At 37.6% G+C, this 23,918-nt stretch overlaps 3 protein-coding genes across 3 annotated transcripts in view; all 3 read left to right on the top strand.

Annotated features, from left to right (window-relative positions):
* Positions 1-4,273: 4,273 nt before the first annotated feature.
* Positions 4,274-7,773, top strand: fgg (fibrinogen gamma chain; the record flags this gene model as incomplete). The annotated part of the gene is made up of 9 exons (XM_079263544.1): positions 4,274-4,336; positions 4,439-4,486; positions 4,574-4,760; positions 5,258-5,342; positions 5,918-6,048; positions 6,573-6,706; positions 6,813-6,997; positions 7,158-7,435; positions 7,586-7,773. 9 exons carry the CDS (start codon positions 4,274-4,276, stop codon positions 7,771-7,773), a joined length of 1,299 nt encoding a protein of 432 aa, XP_079119670.1.
* A 2,560-nt stretch (positions 7,774-10,333) lies between these two features.
* On the top strand, positions 10,334-16,050 carry plrg1 (pleiotropic regulator 1). Its single transcript, XM_079238234.1, has 15 exons — positions 10,334-10,464; positions 10,657-10,763; positions 11,363-11,499; positions 11,648-11,701; positions 11,797-11,890; positions 12,020-12,110; positions 12,219-12,317; positions 12,442-12,534; positions 13,241-13,390; positions 13,541-13,642; positions 13,960-14,062; positions 14,193-14,301; positions 15,018-15,157; positions 15,293-15,486; positions 15,584-16,050. The coding sequence occupies exons 1-15, from the start codon at positions 10,456-10,458 to the stop codon at positions 15,641-15,643; spliced, it is 1,542 nt and encodes a 513-aa protein (XP_079094360.1). The 5' UTR covers positions 10,334-10,455; the 3' UTR covers positions 15,644-16,050.
* Positions 16,051-16,994: 944 nt separating this feature from the next.
* Positions 16,995-23,918, top strand: part of dchs2 (dachsous cadherin-related 2) — a gene marked incomplete at both ends in the record, with an annotated part of 30,956 nt that continues 24,032 nt past the window's right edge. The window contains 4 exons of the mRNA XM_079263535.1: positions 16,995-18,719; positions 21,945-22,136; positions 22,238-22,469; positions 23,348-23,584. Coding sequence (XP_079119661.1) covers positions 16,995-18,719; positions 21,945-22,136; positions 22,238-22,469; positions 23,348-23,584 — 2,386 coding nt within the window. The remainder of the gene's footprint in view (positions 18,720-21,944; positions 22,137-22,237; positions 22,470-23,347; positions 23,585-23,918) is intronic.

Genomic DNA, 23,918 nt, shown 5'->3' with positions numbered 1-23,918 from the left:
AGCCTTTGAACTTGAGCTGTTATTAGATTACTTCCACAGAGCTAAAATATTTCTGGGAAACTCAGTGATTTAGCTTCATATTATGATTCATGGAGAGAAGGGCTGAGGATTTCAGCTGTCATTCTTTAGAAAATGAAGAAAGTTGTTCTGCTTTTTGTTTTTACTTGTCGTTTCCTGATGTATAACAATGGCAGAACGCTAGCATCTGTGGATAAATACATCCATGACATCCTGGATGTGATGTCCATAGAAACTCTTGATAGCAGAGAGCGATAAAACACTTTCCATCTGGTGTTTCCTCACAATGAGGCCGGTTCAGGAAAAGTTCACCGCTGCTTAAGTTTGTGGACCTGTGAGTTCATTTTCAGGTCAGCGAGGCTTCACATCTACCCTGAGCGTGTATTTTTCCTCACAATAAAACAGGTCATATAAGGTGAGATTGGCCATCTAATGTCAACAGAGAGTGCATTGACGAACCATTAATAAGCTTCAATTTGCCACACGTATCTTCACTGTTTGAGTTGATGTAATAAAAAGAGGTGTATAACTACAGGCACCAGACAGAATAATATCTGACCAACCCTCACAGCTTTAAAAAGCTAAATAAATTGGAGCTGAATCCAATTTATTGTAAGGAGAATCTTAAGCTCCTTGCATATAATGTTTCATCATGATGACAATAAAGTTTTATTTGTATAGCACCTTTCTGAATGTTACAAAGTTCTTGACTTCAAGAAGAATAGGATGAATTAAGTTGCATGGATGGGAACAACACAACAATAAAATAATTGTCAGCAGTAACAAATAGTCTGACTTGTAAAATAGTTTTAAGATGTTGCTTTTGTCCTTTCAGCTCTTCCCCCTGAAGGGGTCGCCACAGCAACCATCAAGCTGGTACGGAAGCCCAATTCGCTCAGTTGTACTTTGGCACAAGTGGGTTTTTTTTTTCTTTTAAACGCCAGATGCCCTTCCTACACAACCATCTGCATTTATCGAGGCTTGGGACCTCAGTGAACACTTGTGTCCCTCTCAGGGCATCACGGAGCAGGACTTGAGCCGACGACCTTGTGGTCATAGGACAAGTGGCTCCACCACCTGAGCCACTGACACCCTACTGAAATAGTCTTAAGTAAGGAGTCTATTTGTTTGGCAACACTTCGGCTTCAAAATCCACAACAGACAAATAATTAATCTTGTGTGTATTTATGTCTTTAAAAGTAAGACGAAATCCTAAACTCTACAATGGGCAGCGTAAAGATGATGCTGATTATTTATGTGAAAAACAACGCAGGTCATAACTTCTGCTACTGTGAAACGTCGAAGATTAACTGTTTTATAGAGGCCCTAAAGCTGAATATCAGTAATTCTTCTCAAAATTTCAAACGATGTGGATGCGGTACATTTGTTACTATGGAGACAGCTCATGTATAGGTGCAACATTCAGCTGGTGTTGCATCAGTTGTTTTGCATTGCTACAGGCTCATGTTTACCCACAGTGTCTCTCGACATGATAAGATGTACATGCTGCAAACTGTTGATTATTACATAAGTTTCCGATCTCTGTACCTCTGTCTGCTTTTGATGGCTTAATGATATTCAAAATGCCCATTCCTGGAGCTGCCATTGCCTTTTAGTGTCCCTGGCCCTAAAAAACTACACTTCATTGATAAATGTTTGAGTCGAGCACATCATGTGACAGTAGTGTTCTGCTTTAGAGCGCCATGTTACACACCTACAATTAGGGATGAAGACACTGGTTGGTTTGGGCGCGCTCTATGTCTGATTCAGCAAAGAAACCCAGGAGGACATCATCAGACAAGGCAGGAAAAGGAAAGAGGGAAAGTGATTGAGCAAGAGATAAAAGACTCAATGTTGGACTGACTTTTACACGCTGGTGAGAGTCCAGAGAAGAGATGTAAGAGATGCAAGGCAGGTGAAAATTAGTCTTTATTAGGAGACACTAAGTGTCAACATTTGTCAAGGTTAAGTAGTACTGCTTTAAGCTCTAGCCAACACACAAAATTTTAAAAATTCTCTTACTTTTGCACATTGAGTCACTTACAAATGGATAAAGTTATGTTTGAAATACAGTTCAGATCAGAGTTAATATACAGAGTTGGCTTTCATGGCTTACTTATTGAAATATTCCTGCACCGCTGAATTTGAATTCATTTTGCACACTGAATGAGACCACAACAATGGTGGTCAACAATGGCTGAGTAATATTAATATTTTCCTCAAAATTTGAAGACATGTGAAAAATTTTAAAGAAATCAGTTAAATATACAGTCTAATCACAAATTACAGTGAAGACAGGGTATCCTATTTTTTGTTGTGTGCATGTTTGTGTAAAAATTTAATATTAACACGAGTAAGAGTGGCTAAAAAGGTCATTAGTCGTGTCTTAGCAATGTTTTCAAGGCTGATACTGTGAAGATTTCTTCTGTCTGATGAACTGTGTTGTGAGAAAGTGTTTACATCAAGTTCAGTCAGTAATAACTCAGCTGTATAAGTGCAAATTAGACATAGAAAAGCTTATTTTTCCTGCAGATTGGATGAAGAAAGTCATTATTATTTCTTTTGCCTGCATAATGTTAATGTCAATCATTACAAATAGCATTAACATCTATACAAAGGCAGCTCAAACAGTGAGGTTTTTTTTCTTTCTTTTTTTGCCACTTTAAATGTTGTAGTTGCACTTCCATCATATTAACCATCATTATTTCCGGCTGTTCTGCCACGTATTCTCCAATCTTTCAGTAAATCTCATTCCAATTTTTTATGAGTGATTTCAGTCTCTATGTTCCCTTCTTCTCATCAAGGTGCTGGAATAGTTTTCAGTGAAGAGATAGGTTTAATGGATGCACATTTGTGAATGTTTATAAATTATGTGCTTAATAAATTTTGCAGATAAACATGTTGCCATTTTTATCTAATGAGCGCTTTTGAAAGTTTTAGAAGAAAATAGTTTTTGTAAGATTGATATTCCCGTCTTCATTCATACAAAGCACAGTTAAATGTATTTAAAATATTGTACTTCTTTCATATTAATCTGTAGTGTGTAGGCATAACCCAGGTTGAGAGGTGACACTGCCAACTCTTCCCTCGGCTCAGGGAAAACATATTATCATTGAGTGAACACTGTCCACCTTTGCACAGATGCACAGTATTCCATATGTGTTGTTTGGGTAGAAATGGGCTGAATGTCTGGACAATTTCAGGGCTTGATAGAGAAGTCAGCATTGCAGTAAAGCACATAGACAGCATTGTTAGTTCCAGATTGTGTGTATTTGCACATATTTCATCGTGTTTTGATCACAGTCTGCCCCCACAGTAGATAGTGTAGAACATGACAAATAAACTGCTTTGCACGCAGCCCCCTATCACAACTGATACGGATGCTGATAATTGTCTTAACAGAAATCATAAGGTAAAAAAAAAAATTAAACTTTTATTGATAGATTTCATACAGCAGGACTTAATGGCAAATGTTTATTATCCTGTTACTGGTGCTGTATTAAACTAAACGGAACATAAATTAGTATTTTTATATAACTCACTTTATTATTGGCATCCAAAATTAATATTCATTCATATTTATCATTTCCACTTCATTCATTCATTCATTCATTCATTCATTCATTCATTCTCTTCACCACCTATGCCAATTCAGGAATGTGGGGGGCTGGACTCTATTCCAGCAAACAGAATCTTTTTGCTGAGAGGAAGAGTACACTCTGCATAGGTCACCAGTCTGTCACCAATTTCCACATAATTTTTCCCTAAAAATATTCATGCAGTATTTACTAGTAAGTATTTATCTTATTTTTACACAACCTATTACATTTCCTGAGGAATGACTAACATTGTCTTTTTCTTAAGGGGGGTGGGGAGTTTATTTTTGTTAATTTATGATTTACTACATTTAATGAATGATGTTATAATCTTTGGTGAAACAATCTCAGTGTGATTGGAAGTCCAAAACCAGTTTTAGGTCATTGGTGCAAAAGCTGACTCATATTTGATCAAATATGTGACAAAGTGTGTTCTACAAGCTGTACTCCAGCTTTCTGTTGCAAAGCGTCACATCTGGGAAGTAGCTGCTGTTGGACGTTTGAGTCACAGGTTGGTCACAACAAAATGAGTGGGATGTTTGCTTATGAACCCCTTATCAAAGACTGGACTCAGGACCTTGTTCAGATAAATATCATACAGGGTCGGCCCACTCTTCATTCTCCGAGAAGCCACAACAGAAGCAACTGGTCATAGCAACATGGCTCCATCACTTCTCACTATAGCAGGAGGAATTTTGTTACTTTTCTCTTTTTCATCAGCTGTAAGTAACTTAGCTAAAATTGATTATTTTAACTTTTTTTCTGCTGACATAAATTGGCTACATGTAAAAAACTAAACTGTGTTGTCTTCTTTTTCTGTATAGAAAATAAGAGGAGATAATCTTGCATCATGCACCCCAAATGATGGTTTTGTAAGTTTGAGATTATGATTTCAATCTTGAATGTCTGCAGTAAGATTACATACATAACATTTACCAATTCTGTGTTTGGTCTTAAAGGGACAGTACTGCCCAACGACATGTGGAGTTGCTGATTACATGCTGAAGTATTTACCAGGAGTGAATGAGGATTTGACTGATATGCAAAGACAACTGGAGACAATTGCCAATTTGACTAAAGGAGCAGATGAAACGATTGTGGACATGAAAGATTCAGCAACTACAGCGCTGAAAAGTTCCCAGCCTGGTAACACACTCAGTTTGTTTTGTAGCTGCAGCAGGGATCTCCAACTCCAGTTCTGGAGAGCTGCTGCCCTGTAAGTTTTACCTGTTTCCATACTACAACACACCTCCCTCTGCTGAAATGTTCTGCACAAACCTGTTAATGACCCACTGATTTGAGTCAACGATGTTGCAGTAGTGAAACATGTAAAACCTGCAGGACAGAAGCTCAGAAGGAAAGTTGGAGACCCCTGATCTAAAAAAAAATCATATATCATTATGTGTGCTCAATACAGATCTCTCCTCAGAAAGACACTATGTGTCAAAGAGTTTATGAATATGAATTAAAGTTAAATCAAAAAAGACAAAATAACTGGGTGTTACATTATGTACAATGGATACTTTTCATTTGTCTGTGAATCTTTTTGTTGTATTTTTATGTGCTCCGTAAAAGAAATCTGATCTGACATAATTTGTTTATCTATTAATCTATTTATTCACTGCTTTTTCTTTTAATTTCAGACCCGCTATTCAAGAGAACCTCAAGCATGCTGGATGACGTCCTTCGGTTTGAAAAGACCATCATTGCACAGGAACAGCAAATATTGTTAGTTACTGTTAACTGATGATACTTTTAAGACCTTTAATGTGATAATGACTATGATTCTAACCTTCTAACCTGTATTTACAGAGGAAAACTATGCAGCTACTTTTTACTGCTGGACATTTAACTGATAGCTTATTTAACAGATGATCTCTTTAATTATGTGAATAGCTCCGTAAACATGTATTGTGTACATAACCTGTTCAGTTACAACATTGTGTCTAACTTAACTACTAAAAGAAACACTTTAATAGCTTTGATTCTCGAAAGGTTTTAAATGCAGAGTTTTTTCATGAAGTTTAGGCATAACACTGAACATCACTTGCATTGATGTCTGTGTCAATGGTGGCCAACCTCTGTGCCCATACGGCTGCAGCAGAACAGGTCATAGAATGATTTACCTCCCCTTTAACAAATTGTTTTTCAAATTTGATTGATCATCATTTTACCTTTTTGTTTACTTTGTCTTTTCTTTAATGTTATTATTTTATATTATCCGAATCTGTTATATTTGTGTATAATATTTTGTCAGAAATGAATATGGTTCATGCAGCTGATATTTGTTTAACTTCTTCCAGCGAACTTCAGAATTTAATTTCCTCAAATGAAAGAAGAATGGCAGACTTGAAACAACTGTCCATTCAGCTGCAGCAGAAATGCAGCGAGCCCTGCAAAGACACATTTGAGATCCAAACCACCACAGGAACAGGTAAAAAAAAAAAAAAAAAAAAGAGAGAAAAAACCAGACACACTGACCCCCAGGTCATTCCTATTTCACAAGACATTTCTCAATCTTCATCTGAACATTTGTTCTAGTTTGATGTTTAGTTAAAGACAAATCAATACATTGCATCAAAGCAAACATATTTTTTTAGCATTGAGTGGTTGAAGTTTTACTTCACTGCATTGTTACATGATAATGCAAAAGTATAATTTGCAATTATTCATGAATGGCAAGTCTGTCTGAAGCTATTTTTTTGTTTATTTATTTTTTACCTGATTGTTCATTATTATTATTATTATTATTATTATTATTATTATTATTATTGTTGTTGTTGTTGTTGTTGTTGTTGTTATTATTATTATTACTACTACTAAATGATAATTATTATTTTATTAATAATTATTATATATTATTAAATATTATTAAAAATTTATATTATTGTTGTTGTTGCAGTTGTTGTTATAATAATAATAATTATTATTATTATTCATTTATCTATTTATCCACAGATTGCCAGGACATTGCCAACAAAGGTGCCACCACAAGTGGTCTTTACTATGTGAAGCCTGTAAAAGATAAGGAGCAATTTTTGGTCTACTGTGAGATTGACGCGTTCGGTCGTGGATTCACTGTAATACAAAGGGTACGCATCACTTAGAAAATGACCTACTGATAGTAATAGTACCTAAATCTAAATTATGAAAAGTTTGCTAAGAAATCTTGACTCATGAATTTCTTTGCATCCACAGAGACGGGATGGTAGTGTGGACTTCAACAAGGACTGGATCCAGTACAAGGAAGGCTTTGGTTATCTCTCTCCCGATGACACCACAGAGTTCTGGCTTGGCAATGAGAAGATTCATCAACTGACCATCAGCTCAAACATCCCTAGCGTGCTGAGGATAGAGCTTGTTGACTGGGAGGGCAACAAAAAGTACATATGCACACAGTCACACAATAACAGATTATGTACGGAAGAGCAGACAGGCATAGTGACATAAGTAAACATGTTTCCTTTGTGAGGCGGTTAAAAGGTGAGTTTACAGTGCTTCCAAAAAACTGAAATTCTCCTTCTTATGGCTCTCTGTTTTCAGATACGCTGACTACAATATGTTCAGACTATCGCCAGAGATTGACATGTACCGCTTGACCTATGGTTACTACTTTGGTGGTGATGCCGGCGATGCTTTTGATGGTGTTCCCTTGGGAGGCGACGCCAGTGACAAATACCACACAGCACACAATGGAATGCAGTTCAGTACTTCCGACAAGGACAATGATAAATACGAGGGCAACTGTGCGCAACAGGACGGTTCTGGGTGGTGGATGAACAGATGTCATGCAGCGCATTTGAATGGCAAATACTACCAGGGTAAGATCCTCTGGCTAAAACTACTTTCAAAGTCTTTTAATTACAAATTACTGCGGACAATTCTGCATTAAAATATGTGTATAAATATTAAACTTTATCTAAGAATCAAAATAAGTTAAATATTCGACTGTCTCTGTAATCTTCATCCAGGTGGGAGATACACAGAAAAGGATGCAGGTGAATATGGTTTTGACAACGGCATCACTTGGCTCACATGGCACGACCGCTGGTACTCCCTGAAAGAGACCACCATGAAGATCATCCCCCTCACCCGCATCACAGCAGGTGGTGGCCAGCAGGCTGGTGTGAAACAGTTTGCCGGACTTGACGCTCCTTAGATGTGTTTTTGTCAACATACATTGACTAAACCCTGAAATCACATTAGACTGAAATAAACAGCCTCTTGTTATCACCTGTCACTTTGTCATCTGAGCCAACAGAATACTGATGTTCTTCTCAGTGTACTGATGTACACCTTTGCATTTTCTTTAATGTTCTTTAAGCACTAAATAAAGATATTTTTCTTTCTAACATATTGTGGTCAGTGCTTGATAAAGAGGGTATTTTCACCACACAACAGTTTTTTCTTTTCAGCCCTTTATCTTGCAAATTTGTTTAAGTTTAAATCTGTTAAATTCTTAGAAATGATAACCATGTAAAATGAGTGCACACGCTGAGGAAAATATTGTGAAATAATACAATATTATACTAAATCTTTTAAAGTAAATGACATGTTAGGTACTAAATGAGTTATGCCAAATTAAATTCATGTATGATTTAATGTATGTGAGAGACTATTATAAATATATACTTTGTTTACTGTATGAAAAAATGGATAGAATATTCAAAACACTGCAATAGTTATAGATTTGCCATAAAAATAAATCTCATGGAGGTAAAGGTAAACTGCTCAACCTGTTATTGTACAACTTTTTTTTCAGACAAGAACTGCATCTTTTCTATCCAATTAATTTTATCTAAACACTTTCCACCCACCAAAATATTTTTGTAGACCAATACCATGCCTATAATAAGGCTACACACTCCCTTACAGTAACAGTCAGTCCCAGTGGGGCTGCCTAAGAACGGCTTTAAGAGATTGAGATGTTCATCTTTTTTCAACTCACAGTTTGTCTTTCATACATATATATATATATATATATATATATATATATATATATATATATATATATATATATATGTAGTCTGCTATATGCATATTAGGACTTTGTTTTTTACTTATAGAGCTATCTCTTTCATATTCATCATAAAACACTTAATAGTTCATTTAAGGCTAGGTCAGTTTACACTATTTTTCACAGCATGAAACTATATTTCAATTGGAACTACTCCATTAGTTGTAGTTGTAGCATTTTATTGGGTATATAGAAAACATGTTTTGCATAGTAGGTTTAACAGGACATCACAGATATCATGTTTGTTCTCAACCTGCATTTACACAGTTTATTTACTTTGAGTACTGGCAGTACCTGTTCTCATGCATCATTGCTCCTCTCTCTGTGATCTTTTGTGGAGTCCAAATTCCACCTGACTCCTGGTAAAGGGTTGTGTTTGAACCATTTTACAATTTCAAAGACGTACAATGAGTGGTATCTTTGTACAATCAGTCTCACTGACTGTAATGTCATTAAAGCTATTTCTCTTTTTTTTTCAGTCATTCTAAATGGTAATTTTGGTCCTGAATAGGAGTTAAATTCAGATTTATTTGGCATTCATCTATGTCATCAATGATAAATTGCACACATACCTACATGGTTGTATTAAAAAAAATAGATATTTAGATATTTAGCAATGACTTGATTTTTAACACTGATAGCATTTGAGACAAGGAGAGAGAACGGTCCATGACAGGAGTGTGTAGAGTCCTTGAGCATATTGGTTGACATGGTTAGTAGATTCAAAGACTCTAAGATTCAAAGCTTTTATTGTCATATGCACAGTTAGAGACATGTTTTCCTGTACAAAGAAATTCTTACTTTGCTGCTCATACTGGATGCTAAGATGTCAAGGATCAAGGTATAAAATCAACGCATAAAACAGAAAAATAATAAGATAAAGAGAAGCACACAAAATACAACAGAACTAAACTATCTTTGAAGAATATTTACTATGAAAAATATAATCTATATTCTATAGACATATTTGCAGATATGTGCAATCTTAGTTTTATGTGCAACTATCAGAAGTACAAACATTGTATAGTGGATGTATAGATGTTTAGTATATGTTTTTGAGACTGCGCCCGAACAGATGGCGGTGTGGCACCAATAACCCCCTCGTTTTAACTGCTTAAGGCTTTTCCTTTCTTTTTCTTTTTTTTTTAAAATTTTTTTATTTTTTTTATTTTTTTTTTATTTTTTTATTTTTATTATTTGTCTGTTGTGTTTACATTCTCAAACCAAAGAGAGAAGTTGCTTTTCAGTACTCTATATGGTTTGCCTGTTTTCAAGGATTTTTTATTGTCTTTTTACTTGTGCATACACACACTTTAGGTGTGTGATGAAGGTGTTGCAATTCATGAGAGCCCTTTTCAGCCTTCAGGAAATGCATTCGTTATGGTTTCTTCACTAGAGAGGAGGTACATAGAGGCCATGTCAGGTTATTTTCTACATGAACCCACAAGAACTTACAGGCTGTTTCCCCCTGAAATCGACCAGCCATATTCCATATTCAGTATTCATTTGTTGCTCTAACAACACAGTGTGACTGGTGTTGTTAAAAGAATATTGGCGTAAATATAAAATAGTTTTTCAGCATCTTGTTTCAAAGAGCCGTGTCACGGAGAATGTATGTGTGGACCTGGCCGGTAGATGGCGCTGACATATTTTTAGCCCATTTCGCTCTTGTTTACTTCCGGGGCATTTTCAGTCTCCTGGTTTGTGTGGCTCTGGACATGTTTTCATGTCGTTGATACGAATCGACTGTGGTTTCTTTATTTTTTGTTAAAATATATCACATTCCTCCTAACACGGTGTTATACCAGAGTATTTTCCATCGCAATGTCTGAGGTAAGATTTGGACTTCTTCTTTGCTCCGTCTCAAACACTGCCGAAAAGACACAATGATGGACCCGGCTAATTACAGGAACGGTTTACTACTTCACAGTGTGTGTAGCATAAGTTAAAGCCGTGGATGCTATCATATTTTAATATTGGTTTTTATGTAAAATTGATTTAAAATAATTAATAAATCTTTTACAGGACGTCCAGAAGCATTCTGTCCACACTTTGGTGTTCAGATCCCTGAAAAGGACTCATGACATGTTTGTGTCAGACCATGCTAAGGCCGTTGCACTGGACGATGAAAGGTAAATGTGGCTAATTGCAGTTACACGGTGACATTTTTAGTTGCAATTATTATAATTTTTTTTTTTTAATTATTTATGCATTTACTTTTGAAATTATAGACATATTTAAACTCGTCCAGCTATAACCAGCTCAATATGTTATGTTAACTGTATATCTGTATAAGCATCATCACAAACTACATTGGTAGTATGGGATCATATGAGTAAAAGAATAAATTATATCTATGTATCATACAACACATTCTTCTTATTGTTATGTTTGTTTTCTTTCAAAGGATTTCTAGACCACTGACTATTAAAATCTGTGGTGATTGTTGATTGAACCCAATCTCCTCAAAGTTATTAGGCTCTGAAATGATTAGTTCATTTATGATCATATTTGTGGATAAATTCTTTATGAATGAAATCATATTTACTGGAAATAAAAATTTAAGTGTATTAAAATGCTAAATTTGGCATGTTCCTGGTACACTAATCAAACTGATTAACTATATCATGATTGCATATTTCATCAGACAAAATGCACATTTACCTATTACAATTGGGAAGCAAAAAAAAAAAAAATCATGGAATCATCTCACTGTTTTCTGCATTTGCAGCCACAAAATGAAGATGGGTGTTAAACTCAAAACAGAATACAGCCAAGTTTTACACATGCCCGTCCTGAAGGAAGGGAAAGACAGAGTCCCACACCAACCAGGCGGCCTGCAAGTCCACCAAAGCTATGCACAACCAGGTGAGGAGAAGACCCATCTTGCATGTTCCCATGATCATGTTGTCATTTGATCAAAAGATGAAATAAGCTTCCAAAAGAAACTTAAGATTAAGAATAGTTGAATAGTTTTTCATGATTTTGTATTTTCACTTACGAATGCGTATTTTAGGTGATGACCCAGAATACCTTATTACTGGAACACATGCTTATCCCTCTGGACCAGGTAAAGATGGTTCCCTCAGTAGATCTTCTCATTTTTACCATTTTTAATTAATTTTTTTGGAATTCGTTGGAATTATCTTTTTTGCTGTGTTATAGGAGTGGCTTTGACAGCTGACACCAAGATGCACAGGAATCCCAGCGAGGCTGGAGTACACTCCATGGCACTGGCTTTACCACCTTCACAGGCGAGGTATGTTCTTGTACACTGTGAAAGTCAAATTACGATAACATTTTTTTTTTTTTTTTTTTAAACTGAGATAAATTGAGTGACATCTTTCTTTTAACACGTTTTTTTTTTCTTTCTGGTGGGCAACATTAGGCAGGACATTAGCCGTACTGCGGCCAGCATTGCCGACATTCACCGTCATGCAGGAGGGGCAGAGAGAGTTCATCCTCAGTCGACTGCAGTGGTAGGCTTAAGTCTAAATCCACGTTTATTTTGTCAAATCACTTGTCTTTGTAACATCAGCAGGAAGAAGCACAAAGCTGATAACTGGCATGTGTTTTTTTTTTTTTAGTCACTAATGGATGGAGGTGCCACCAGAAGTTCTGCTCTCCTGAGGAGAGCACCAACGATGCCTAAGCCCCAGTGGCATCCACCATGGAAACTGTTTAGGGTAAATATGTATGATTTCACCGTTAATCTTTTTGTTTGTGTTCAGTATAAATATAGAAGTGAAAGTTTGCATGTTGAATGTGTGTTTTTTTTATTGTTTAATTTTAGTTTGTGTTATCTCCCAGGTCATCAGCGGCCATCTTGGTTGGGTCAGATCAATTGCTGTGGAGCCTGGAAATCAGTGGTTTGTCACAGGTTCTGCTGATAGAACTATAAAGGTAAGTGATCCTGAATATAGCAACTTTATCTGCCTATTATTTGTGTTACTTCTTTATTTGTTTGTTTTTTTTCATAGATCTAAAAAAATAATATTATCACATGTTGAGTATTAACTTCTTTTTATTCTATAATTATAAGACAATCTGGAAGCATCACCTTTATTTACAGTATATATATTTTTTAATCCATTACAAAAACTGATCAACATTATTTAACATTAGCTTATTTTATATCTTAAGAACTGTAGTTTGACAACATAAGAGCTTTAAATACCGTCTTACCTTCTTATCTTAATGCAAAAGCTGAAGTTGTCTCAGTGTGGTCACATGACAGCTTTAAGTTGCAGATAAAGAAACATACCAACATATCCTCTTCTTTTCCCCTTTCAATTTTTATTTTCCACACCTTTTCAATGTAGTCCAGTTAACTATTTCTATTTTTTATTTATTTATTTTTAAACTAGATAACGTAATCAGAACATTTAAGTTCATGTGTGTCATATTGGTGTAGACTACCTGACTTTGGCTGATAACGGTATTATTACGTTAAGGTTTGCAGCCATGTGTCACATACATTTTGTTATGAGTTGACAAGCAGTATCAAAACCTCCCATTTTAGTGGTCTTCTGGGAAATCTGTTACTTGAAATGTTTTTTTGTTTTTTTTTATGTTTGTGATATGACTTGGGGGCTTTTTGACGCTGCAGATCTGGGACCTGGCCAGTGGAAAACTCAAACTGTCTCTGACTGGACACATCAGTACAGTGCGTGGTGTTGCAGTGAGTAGCCGAAGCCCTTACCTCTTCTCCTGTGGAGAAGACAAGCAAGTCAAATGTTGGGATCTGGAGTACAACAAGGTACAACTTCAGACTAAAGGAAACAAGATTTTTTTTTTAAATGTTTTATAAAATGTTTTATAAAAATCAGAGATCAACATTTTGGTGTATATGTTGTTTTTCCCAGTTGTGCTGTTATCGCAATCTCCTGACAGTATGAGTTTCTTTTAGGTTATCAGGCATTACCATGGACACCTGAGTGCTGTGTATGATTTGGATCTACATCCAACTATCGATGTGCTTGTGACATGCAGCAGAGATGCTACTGCAAGGGTAAGTTGGGACTAATGATAGACCGACAAGGTAAACTTATCTGGTTGACCAGTTCCTTGTTTGTATTTAAATCAATGAAGAGAAAAGTTTACTGATGGCGGTAAATGTATAGAATAAAGTTTTATCTGTGTAAATACAACTGTGTCATCCTATGAGAGTCACAGACTGCATATTGGGTTTTGGATGGAGTCAGTTTCTTCTTAAGTTACACATTTTATGCCTGAAACATGTCCAGATATAAAAGTCGTTTCTCTGCAGAGATCTTCGGGTTTCTCGGGTATCATCAAATTTGACTGGATTTCCTCTCTTCCTTACAGGTGTGGGATATCAGGACAAAAGCTAACGTGCACACGCTAACTGGTCACACCAACACTGTTGCCACCGTGAGATGCCAGTCAGCAGAGCCTCAAGTTATTACTGGTAAATATGTTTGTTTCTTTTGCTTTGTTTTAATGGCACCAGTTTCACTGCTGTGTTTAACGCTTTAATAAAAGTGTTTTCTCTTATATTACAACTGGCAAGCTGCCATGTAATCCCTGTGTTTTTGCAGGCAGCCATGATTCCACCATCAGGTTGTGGGATTTGATTGCTGGAAAAACCAGAGCGACTCTGACAAACCACAAGAAGTCTGTCCGAACTCTGGTGCTGCATCCCAGACAGTAAGTGAACATATACAGTGTTGCGTGTGTGTATATATAACACAAAAAAGGTGTTAAAGCTACACAACACAATGGTGGAAGAACAAGGTTGTGCAACATACAGTCACAGAAAAAGGATTAAAGCACCTTGTTATGAAAGAATTCATGTTTGTTTTAACCAGGTAAACAAAAGGTACATTTGTTTGGAAAACAAGGAAGGTGGAGGAGCACCAAATACGTCTCAACATCCTGTTTGTAATAAAAACCAAATGTGGTTTTACTCTGCAGGTGGCATTTTGGGTCAGAAAAACACAGTTTAAAAACATTAAGGTACAAATTTTAACATCTGTGTAGTGTGGGCGGTTTTAAATACAGTTAAATAATAGTTAGTTGTTTTACAGCTCAAACATGACATTATGATGCACTGCCCCTTTAAAAGATAAACCTTTACTGCAAACTGAAGTCCTGCCCGAATGTCCAGAAGCTGAGACAGCGTGGCTTTTTTTTTTAAAGAACTAAATCAATTTAAAAAAAAGAATCTAATTGTCATCAAACGCATCTAATAACAGGAAAAACTGAACAACATTCATTCTGTAGGTGCATGTGAAAGCTCTAGTTTTTCTATTTAACAGTTTAACATCTGAGCACCTGGGTTGCACTGCTGCTGTAATGTTACAGAAACAAAGATGGAAATCTCCATGGTCCACCATCCACATGCTTCTGTTATTGTTTTCCAGATACACGTTTGCCTCCGGATCAGCTGATAACATCAAGCAGTGGATGTTCCCAGACGGCAGCTTCATCCAGAATCTTTCAGGCCACAATGCCATAATCAACACTCTGGCTGTTAACTCTGATGGCGTGTTGGTGTCTGGAGGTAAGGACGTGCAGGTTTACAGGCAGCTGTATTCATGAAGAGCTTGTTTTTGTCAGACTTTTTTTCCTGCACAGTTATGGGTTAGAAACACATGAAATCAGGGTTAATCATTGTATTTTTATTTTTCCCCTGTAGCTGACAATGGCACCATCCACATGTGGGATTGGAGGACAGGATACAACTTCCAGCGGATTCATGCAGCCGTGCAGCCTGGATCTCTGGACAGTGAGTCTGGTATCTTTGCCTGTGTGTTCGACCACTCAGAGAGCCGACTGATCACTGCAGAGGCTGACAAGACCATTAAAGTTTACAAAGAGGACGACACAGCTGTAAGTAATGCAAATGTGTCAAAATGGCTTTCTGTGGTACTTCTTGGTCAGAAGTGAAATAATTGGGCTTTTTTTTTTTTTTTTTTTTTTCTTGCAGACTGAAGAAAGCCACCCAGTCAACTGGAAACCAGAAATCCTCAAGAGAAAAAGATTCTAAAGTTATTGCTTCTGTTTTTTTTCCTTCTTGTTTTAGTAATGATTCATTTAATTTCTACCAGCTTTTGTTGCCACTGCTCCCAGTAAGTTCTTTTAGCTAGTTTTCATCAGACAGACTGTTCATCTCATGCAGCTTGGACAGGAGAAGTCAGTTACATGCTTTTTTTTTATTATTATTCTAAAGAACATTTGCAGACCTTGGTGTATAATGTCAGTTCAATAAAGCGCCCATTTATAACTACCAGGAATCTCCATGATGATGATGATGATGATGATGATGACAGCTTTATGATGGTTCAGGTCTGTCTGATCCACCAGTGAAAGCCACTCTTTAGATTCAGAAAGCGGGCTTCACAGTGAACCCAGTTCCCTTCAGGGCCGAGTCCTGCAGCAGGAGAGAAAATAGCAGCTCTTTCTTCTTGTATTTTTTGTTTGGCTCCATTTAAATAAAAACCACATTTTTCACATACTACTTCACATACAGTTTTTTTAATTAAGTATTAGCGACAGCATTTCTTAATATCTGACTATTTCACCTATATTCTACTGGTTTTTCAAAGCAAACCTCCAAATTCATGTTAGATTTAAAAAAACATAATCTGACTGCATTTACCACAACAATCTGATGTTCAACTGTATGTGAAGTCATACATTTAATTATAGATTATCTATTTGTATATTTCATTTTGGTTGACAACACCCAAAAAGGATCTTTTTATATAAATGTATATCTAGATAAAAATTCATATTTTCTGTTTTCATGAGCTGACTGTTTTTCTGTCACTAGAGGGAGCCACCGCAACACTTTAACAGTTTAAACTTTTAATGTTTAATTGTTCTGATTTGATCGACTAATAAGAGAAAGTATGAGACTTATTGTTTAATCTATATGTAAAAAATAATTTCAGACAGCCTCCCTTTGCTCTCTACGTCATGTTGATCTTCAGCAGGTCAGAGATAATCTGACACCTGCCACCTCTCAGGGTAATCTCTCGCCCTGGTTAAGTAGCCGTGGCCACAGATGGAGCCGACCAGCGTGCGTGTGTGCGGGTTACGAGGAGGAGTGTTCAGTGCGCGCGCACTTGGTAAACTGCTGGACACTGTGTGTTGTGTTGGGATTTACGCAGCAGCGTGTCTGGATTCTACTTCCAGCAAGTGATTCTACTACTGCCATGGAGAATGGCCGCAGTCTGATCATCTGCGCGCAAAAATGCGCGATTTATTTTCCGATTTTTGTTTCAATTTTTGCTTCAAAACGCGAGTGAGGCTTGTGACTTCGAGACGTGAAAAAAATGTAGCCTTACCCAACTTTACAGGAAAACAAAAAGCCAAAAACGAAGAGTAGAGGAGGAATGGATCGCAATGATGCCCCGACTTCCCTCCTCCAAACGCTCATCTTGGCGCTGCTTTGCGCGCAGGCTCTGGGACAGGTTTTCAACCTGACGCTGTCTGTTAAAGAGGGTCTACCTGCCAAAACCATCGTTGGAGATCTTGCAGCCGTATTAAGCAGTCCCAGCACAGGATTCTTCATCTCGGAGAGCAGAGACTCGTATGTCTTCAGGGATTTGGGGATAGACGCGGACACGGGCATTATCTCCACGGCTGTGATCCTAGACAGAGAGAGCAGAGAGAAGTACGAGTTTGTGGCAGCCACTCTCACAGGGGAGATGATAAAAGTGAGGATAAAGGTAGAAGATGTGAACGACCACGCGCCCGTGTTTCCATCTGAGAAGGTGGATTTGGAGATATCTGAGCTGAGCCCGCTGGGAAGTCGGTTTCAGCTTGAAGGTGCAAAAGACCAGGATGAGGGTGAGTTTGCTACTCAGGGATACAGGATCACAGATAGTGAGATGGGTGAATTCTTCCATCTGGATTATCGAAGTGAGAACCACCTCAGCCTGGATCTCATCCTTAGTAGCAAACTAGACAGAGAAACGCAGGACTTCTACTCTTTGACAATTGAGGCTTTTGATGGAGGGATCCCAGTCAGGACAGGGACCCTGCAGGTGAGCATCCACGTCCTGGATGAGAACGACAACCCTCCTGTGTTCAACCAGACTGAATACCATGCCTCGGTGCGTGAGGATGCTCCTGTCAGGACCGCTGTGGCTCAGGTGCATGCCACTGACCGGGACCAGGGTGAAAATGGCAGAATCTTCTATGAGATCAACAGGCGACAGAGTGACCCCTACGAAGTTTTCTCCATTAATGAAACCACTGGATTGGTTTATCTCAACAAGCCGCTTGATTTCGAGATTCAGGCATTTCATGAGCTCATCATCAGTGCAAGAGATAACGGTGCTCAACCTGAATTCAGCAGCACTTTTGTGGGTGTCAAGGTGCTTAATATCAACGATAACAGTCCCACCATCAATGTGTTGTTTCTCAGTGAGTCAGGGGATCCAGTCGTCTCAGAGGCAGCGACTGTTGGGGACTACGTAGCCCGGATTTCAGTGTCAGATCCAGACCTGAAGGAGGAGGGGATCACTGTAGTGCTCGAAGGAGGGGATGGAAAGTTTACCCTCAAGCAAACAGATGATTTTCTGTATGCCTTGTGTGTTAACTCTGAGCTCGACAGGGAAGAGAAGGATCTGTATGAGCTGAAGGTGCAAGCATCAGATTTCGGGAGTCCTCCTCTGAGCAGCGAGATGGTCTTCCTCCTTAAGGTGTCGGATACAAATGACTGCCGCCCAGTCTTTGAGAAGGATGTGTATATGACCAGCATCGCAGAGGATGTGCCGCCGGGGAGTTCCCTCTTGCAGATTCGGGCCCGGGATGCGGATGAAGGCGTCAACTCAGACATCAGATACACCATCCTGAAATCCAACCAGCGCAGTCTGATCAGCATTGATCCAGAGTCGGGCCTGGTCACCACAGCAGCAGCTCTCGACAGAGAGACGCAGGCAGAGGTTTGGTTCCTGGTGGTGGCGACAGACAGAGGAGAACCAGCACTGTCATCGTCGGCTACAGTCACGGTGCTGGTGGGGGATGTCAATGACAACGAGCCAGTGTTCCAGCAGCAACTGTACAACGCGTCCATAGTAGAGCACAGTGATGCTGGAAGCTGCTTTTTACAAGTACGTTGGAGACATTTTAGTATCAAAGGTTAACTGAAAAATCTACATCAGTTTTTCTCATGTGGTGGTGTCATAAGAGAGATTAAGATAGTTACCCCTAACTAGAGGCTGAAGAGAGAGAGCTATGAGATAGAAAGCACAACATTTCTGCCAAGAACCATTTCTTGCTCTTTTTTTTTTTTTAAAGTAGACATCATCCCTTACCCATGTTCAAACTTTACCTCTAATTTCATGAAATATTTGGACAGAAACTAAGTGAAAAATAAATCAAAAGTACTGAAAAGTGTAGGGAGGCTGGAAAAATGTTAACTGTACATGCTGAAATTGAACAGACCAGCTCTTACCATACTCTTACCTTGCACTTACCCAACCTTTTTGTCGCTAATAAGAGCTACATACTGAGGAATAAGCTTAGAGTAAAACCTTGAAGTATGTTTGCACAAAGTTTGGATTTCTGCTTTCACTGTCTTTGCACCTAAATATAAGATTGTTAAAATCAGTAGTAAAATCATAGGTCAGGAGCAGCAGTCACTCAGTACCATCTATAACACCAGAGTCTTGAGAAAAGGCACCCAGATCTCCACTGACCCCTCGCACACCCTGCACTCTCACTACACCCTGTTACCTTCAGGGTGCAGGTACAGGTCTCTCCCTCTGAGAACAAAGAGGGCCACTTCCACCTTCCTTCCCACCTCTATCCGTCTGTTAAATGGTTGATGGCTATTGCAGACTGTTATATTTATGACTGTGTATGGCATATTGGTGTCAATTGTTGTTTTTAACTTATTTATTAACTGACATGTTGAGTTGTGTGTGTGGACATGTCTTTTTATTTTATTTGTCATGGTTGTGCTCTACCCGCAAATGAAGTTCCTAACGGATAAATAAAGTGAATTTGAATTTGAATTTATCAACTTTACCTTTAAAAGAGAAACAGAGCATTTACAGTTTACAAAGTCTTCACTGTGGACATCAGACCGTGTCCTCTTTGACTTGCTGTGACCGTTCGACGTCTCATCAGACAAAAGTAGATCTCAGTCTGTTGGCACAATGGTTTTAGTGTTCCTCCTAAACACACAACATACACCCTTTTTAGTTCGGCTCAGTGGTTTTCATATGACAGATGTGATGCTTGGTGCCATCCTCCAGCAGACTGGCACAACCGTACGTCCATTACAACAAAATCTTTATGTAAAAAAGCTTTTTTTTTGTAAACGCAAGCGATATTAGGTGAACATTTATTGTAGACACAGTTGAGAGGCTGATAATTAAGTGTGTTTTGTATTGAATCTGAATTAGGCCCGTAGTTTCTTTTAATGCGATGGAGTCGGTTGTGATACATGCTGATACATGAGAATCAGAAAGCAAAGAAGAAATGAGATGAAGAGTGATGATAAAACCCTCTTGGAGTGATGTATTGTCAGAGGAAACTGTGGATCTGTATTTGATGGGTGTGCAACAGTACAACTATAATCAGACCTTGACCCATGTCGTTGAAACTTCCTGATATCAGAGTTTATCCACCCAGAGGTGATATCACCTTTATGACTGTGTACTGTGTGCCTGCCCTGTATTTAAAATGTGTGTCTTTTCACGGGCGCAGTCTGACATGAAAGGAAGAAACACTGTCAGATCTCAGGCGGGTTTCTACTCTGACGTTTGTAGTCTTTTGTTCTCCACTGAGGTGATTGTCATTGCACTCTGATTGCAGGGGTTTTCTCGTTTATGTTTTTATTATGTTGACTTTCTGTAACAGAACCGTTTTTATGATGCTTTGTAGCTACCACAAAGATGAAATATGAAAGCTGAAAGCCAGAGCAGCTTGCACATTTTATTTTATTTTATTTTATTTTATTTTATTTTATTTTATTTTATTTTATTTTATTTTATTTTATTTTATTTTATCGTATCTTATTTTATCTTATTTTATTTTATTTTATTTTATACCACACAAGTCCAAGAATCCATTTGAAAATAGACTATTGGGAAAATCCTCTAGTGAAAGAGTAAAAAGAATGAAAGAAAAACTAATATAAAACTGGGCAGGTGGAGGGTTTGAGATCTGAAACAAACAGAAGTTAAAGTGTTTAGACGTACTTCCTTATGTCATCAAAGGAAAGATATCAATAAAAAATATTATATTGTGTGTAGGGCTTTGTATGGCAGCAGAGAGGCTCTCAGTATGCACTTTATTTTTTAAATCCTTCATTTAAAGCACAAATATGTAATGGGACCTTGTTCCTTTTAAAGAGCTAAATATTCTTTGGAAATCTGCATTGATTAGGTAATAATAATCATATATGAAAGTAATGTGACTGCATTTCCCTCTACTCTGACTGGTCTTTATCTTCTAAAGTAGTTTATTTATTGGAGATTTTGTTTCCATTTTAAATACTATGTTGAGTCATTTAAAGTGAAGTGATGCTTCACCTGGTCAAACTTGTTTGTTTTGGGGGGTAAATATCCAATTACATTTAACTTTTGAAAAATGAGATTCTGAATATTAAATGATATTCCTAAATCCTCCCTTTAGTTTATTCAATACTCTTTAAAACTGAGCGGATAGTCCATAATTGTTAATAACCTATAACTTGAATATTCTTTCAGAAAAAGATTTTGTATCCAGTTCATGTCGTTGCCTAAGTATAAATCATCTTATCTGTAGCGACAGTCATGACACACATATAAAGCTATGTCTGTTTTCATCTTCACAATTTCATTATTTGTCCAACAAATAAGAGTAATACTGTAAAGGCAATTGGAGCTAAACTAAAATGAGACTTTGTGGATTATTGCAGAGAGATGACAAATGTATACCTGCATATGGACTTGCAGTGCAAATTCCAAACATCATAAAGAATAAATGACAGAATATCATTATGAGCGGGGGATGTCCATGAGCATTTTGTCCATTTTGATCATTTTGCACTGATCTAGTGCATGAAGAATTTGCAAATACATCATTGGGACTCAATTTGTTTCAATATTTTACACCCTCGTCAGTTAGACCAGACAAACACAATAAACACTCTCTCAAAAATACAATAATCCATAATTGTATTTTTTCATAAATAACGTTAGCACCTGTGTAGATTTCCCAGATTTTTTTTTAGATATTGTCATAGTTGTAAATAAAGTCATAACTGTGAAATCTTTAAGTTGATATGCCAGCCAGTTTTTATTGCAGCTCTCTCATCTTTCTACCTGTTGTTTCCTTTGTTTCAGGTTGTTGCCACAGACGCCGATAGCCCTGAGTTTGGTACACTGCTCTACTCTCTGTCTGATGACTTTGATAGACAAGAGAAACATCCTCTCTTCCAAATCCAAGCACACACAGGAAAGCTGTGTGTCTCTCAGGATATTGATCGGGACGTTGGACAGACTTTCCATGACATTCTGATCAAAGCTGAAGATCCAGTGAGAGGAATTTTTTTTTTCCCTTTTGCAGTATGATCATGATGATTTGGTTGTAATTATGTCTCTTCCCTCCATTTCTTCATACTTTTTTATGTTTTTAGGGAGGCTTGAGCGCCCAAACCTATGTCCACATTGAGATAGAAGACTTGAATGATAACATTCCGGTGTTCAACCCTGAAGAGTACGCTGTGAGCATCAGCAGCCATACACCGCCTGGCACAGAAGTTGTCAATGTTATTGCTACTGACAGAGACTCCGGCAGGTTTGGACTGGTCACCTACAGCATTCTTCCTGGAGACATGTCCTCTTTATTTGTACTGGAGAAAAACACAGGTAAGGGCCTTGAAAAATTAGAAAAAAGAAATAATAAGCAGTTTATTTTTATGTACAAGTAGGTCATGCTTAGGTTTATCATAATGGATAATCTTAAAAACTTCTTGTCATTTTTTTTTGTTATGTTTTTTTATTTTATTTTATTTTATTATTTATTTTTTTTGGTCACACATTTTTGTGTCACACTGTGTAAGTGGCAATCCTTGTATTCTGAGGAAAACAGCTAGCCCATTTGTGTAAGTCGCCATGATATGATTGGCAGTGTCACAGCTCAGCAGGGGTGGGGGCAGAAAGACCAAACGGTTTAGATCCCCATGTGGCTGAGGGTAAGATGGGATTTGTTCACAGCCACACTGTGTCACACACAAACACACACACACACACACACACAACAAAACAACAAATGAGTAATAGCGATAACTTTAATTCATTCCTTCAGTCATTAAAAACAGTGACAAACAGTTTAGCAGCTCTCAGCATTAGTCCACAGTATGATTCATTCATTCCATAGAAACCCAAACTTTAGTTTTCTTCTGATGCAGATTAGACTTTGAAAATAATTTAACCAATATTTTTATATTATATTTTAAATATATTTAATATTTAAAATATAAAATTGTGATTTAGATTTTTACTTTTCTTGTTCATGTTGAACCTATATTTGTGTTGTTTGTTTACATGCATGGAAAAGAGAACCAGAATATGATACTGACTTTCAGGTTTGCCATGTTTTATCTGGCTCATTTAAGGAGAAAATAAAGAAGGTGACAGACTTACATGACATCTAAGTCTGTCAAGAATAAAAATCACAAAAATTTCCTTTAAGTGTTTTTTTTGACTCATTCTAAAGTGAATCTAACTTGAAGCGGTTTCCACAGGAACGCTCTTCCTGAACTCCTCTCTGACCCACCTTGGTGCCGCCATCGTGAAGCTGTTCATAATAGCACAAGATGGAGAGGGTCTCACCTCAGCCAGACCTGCAGAGGTCACTGTCAATGTTTTACAAAGTGCTCAGGCTCCAGCTGTGTTCCAGAGGTCACGCTACAGCTTTACTGTAACAGAAGATGCCCCACCAGGGACATCTGTGGGAAGAGTGGTGGCCAGCAACCCAACAGGTAAGTGGACGTTTGCCTAAATCGGCATGCCGCACAACGAGTGAGACCAGTAGCAAAGTAATCAGATAACTCAACGAGTAGTTCTACATCAAGCAAAGAAGCATTGTTTTACCCCCCTTCATTCAGATATTCAGCAATCTACATATGTTGCGCCTGCATCTACACATGTAGTGAAATGATCAGTTACATGCACATTAATGTCAATGTCATAGTAACACAATCTACAAACAAATACATCTCTAATAAACAGCTTAATGATTAATAAAGTTTAGACTCTTTTCATAGTAAAACTTACTGCTAACAACCTGATATTAGACATTTAAGAACAATCAGA

This window comes from Telmatherina bonti, assembly GCF_933228915.1.
Source record: "Telmatherina bonti genome assembly, chromosome: 3".
NCBI classification, from domain to species: Eukaryota; Metazoa; Chordata; class Actinopteri; order Atheriniformes; family Telmatherinidae; genus Telmatherina; species Telmatherina bonti.
The sequence above is the reverse complement of the archived record's forward strand: the minus strand, read 5'-3'. Positions and strand labels throughout refer to the sequence as shown.

What these genes read in the sequence shown, in the direction of transcription:
- plrg1 (XM_079238234.1), top strand. An exon ending in CACCATGGAAACTGTTTAGG is followed by an intron (nt 12,318 to 12,441) that starts GTAAATATGTAT and finishes GTTATCTCCCAG; the next exon opens with GTCATCAGCGGCCATCTTGG. An exon ending in CTGCTGATAGAACTATAAAG is followed by an intron (nt 12,535 to 13,240) that starts GTAAGTGATCCT and finishes TTGACGCTGCAG; the next exon opens with ATCTGGGACCTGGCCAGTGG.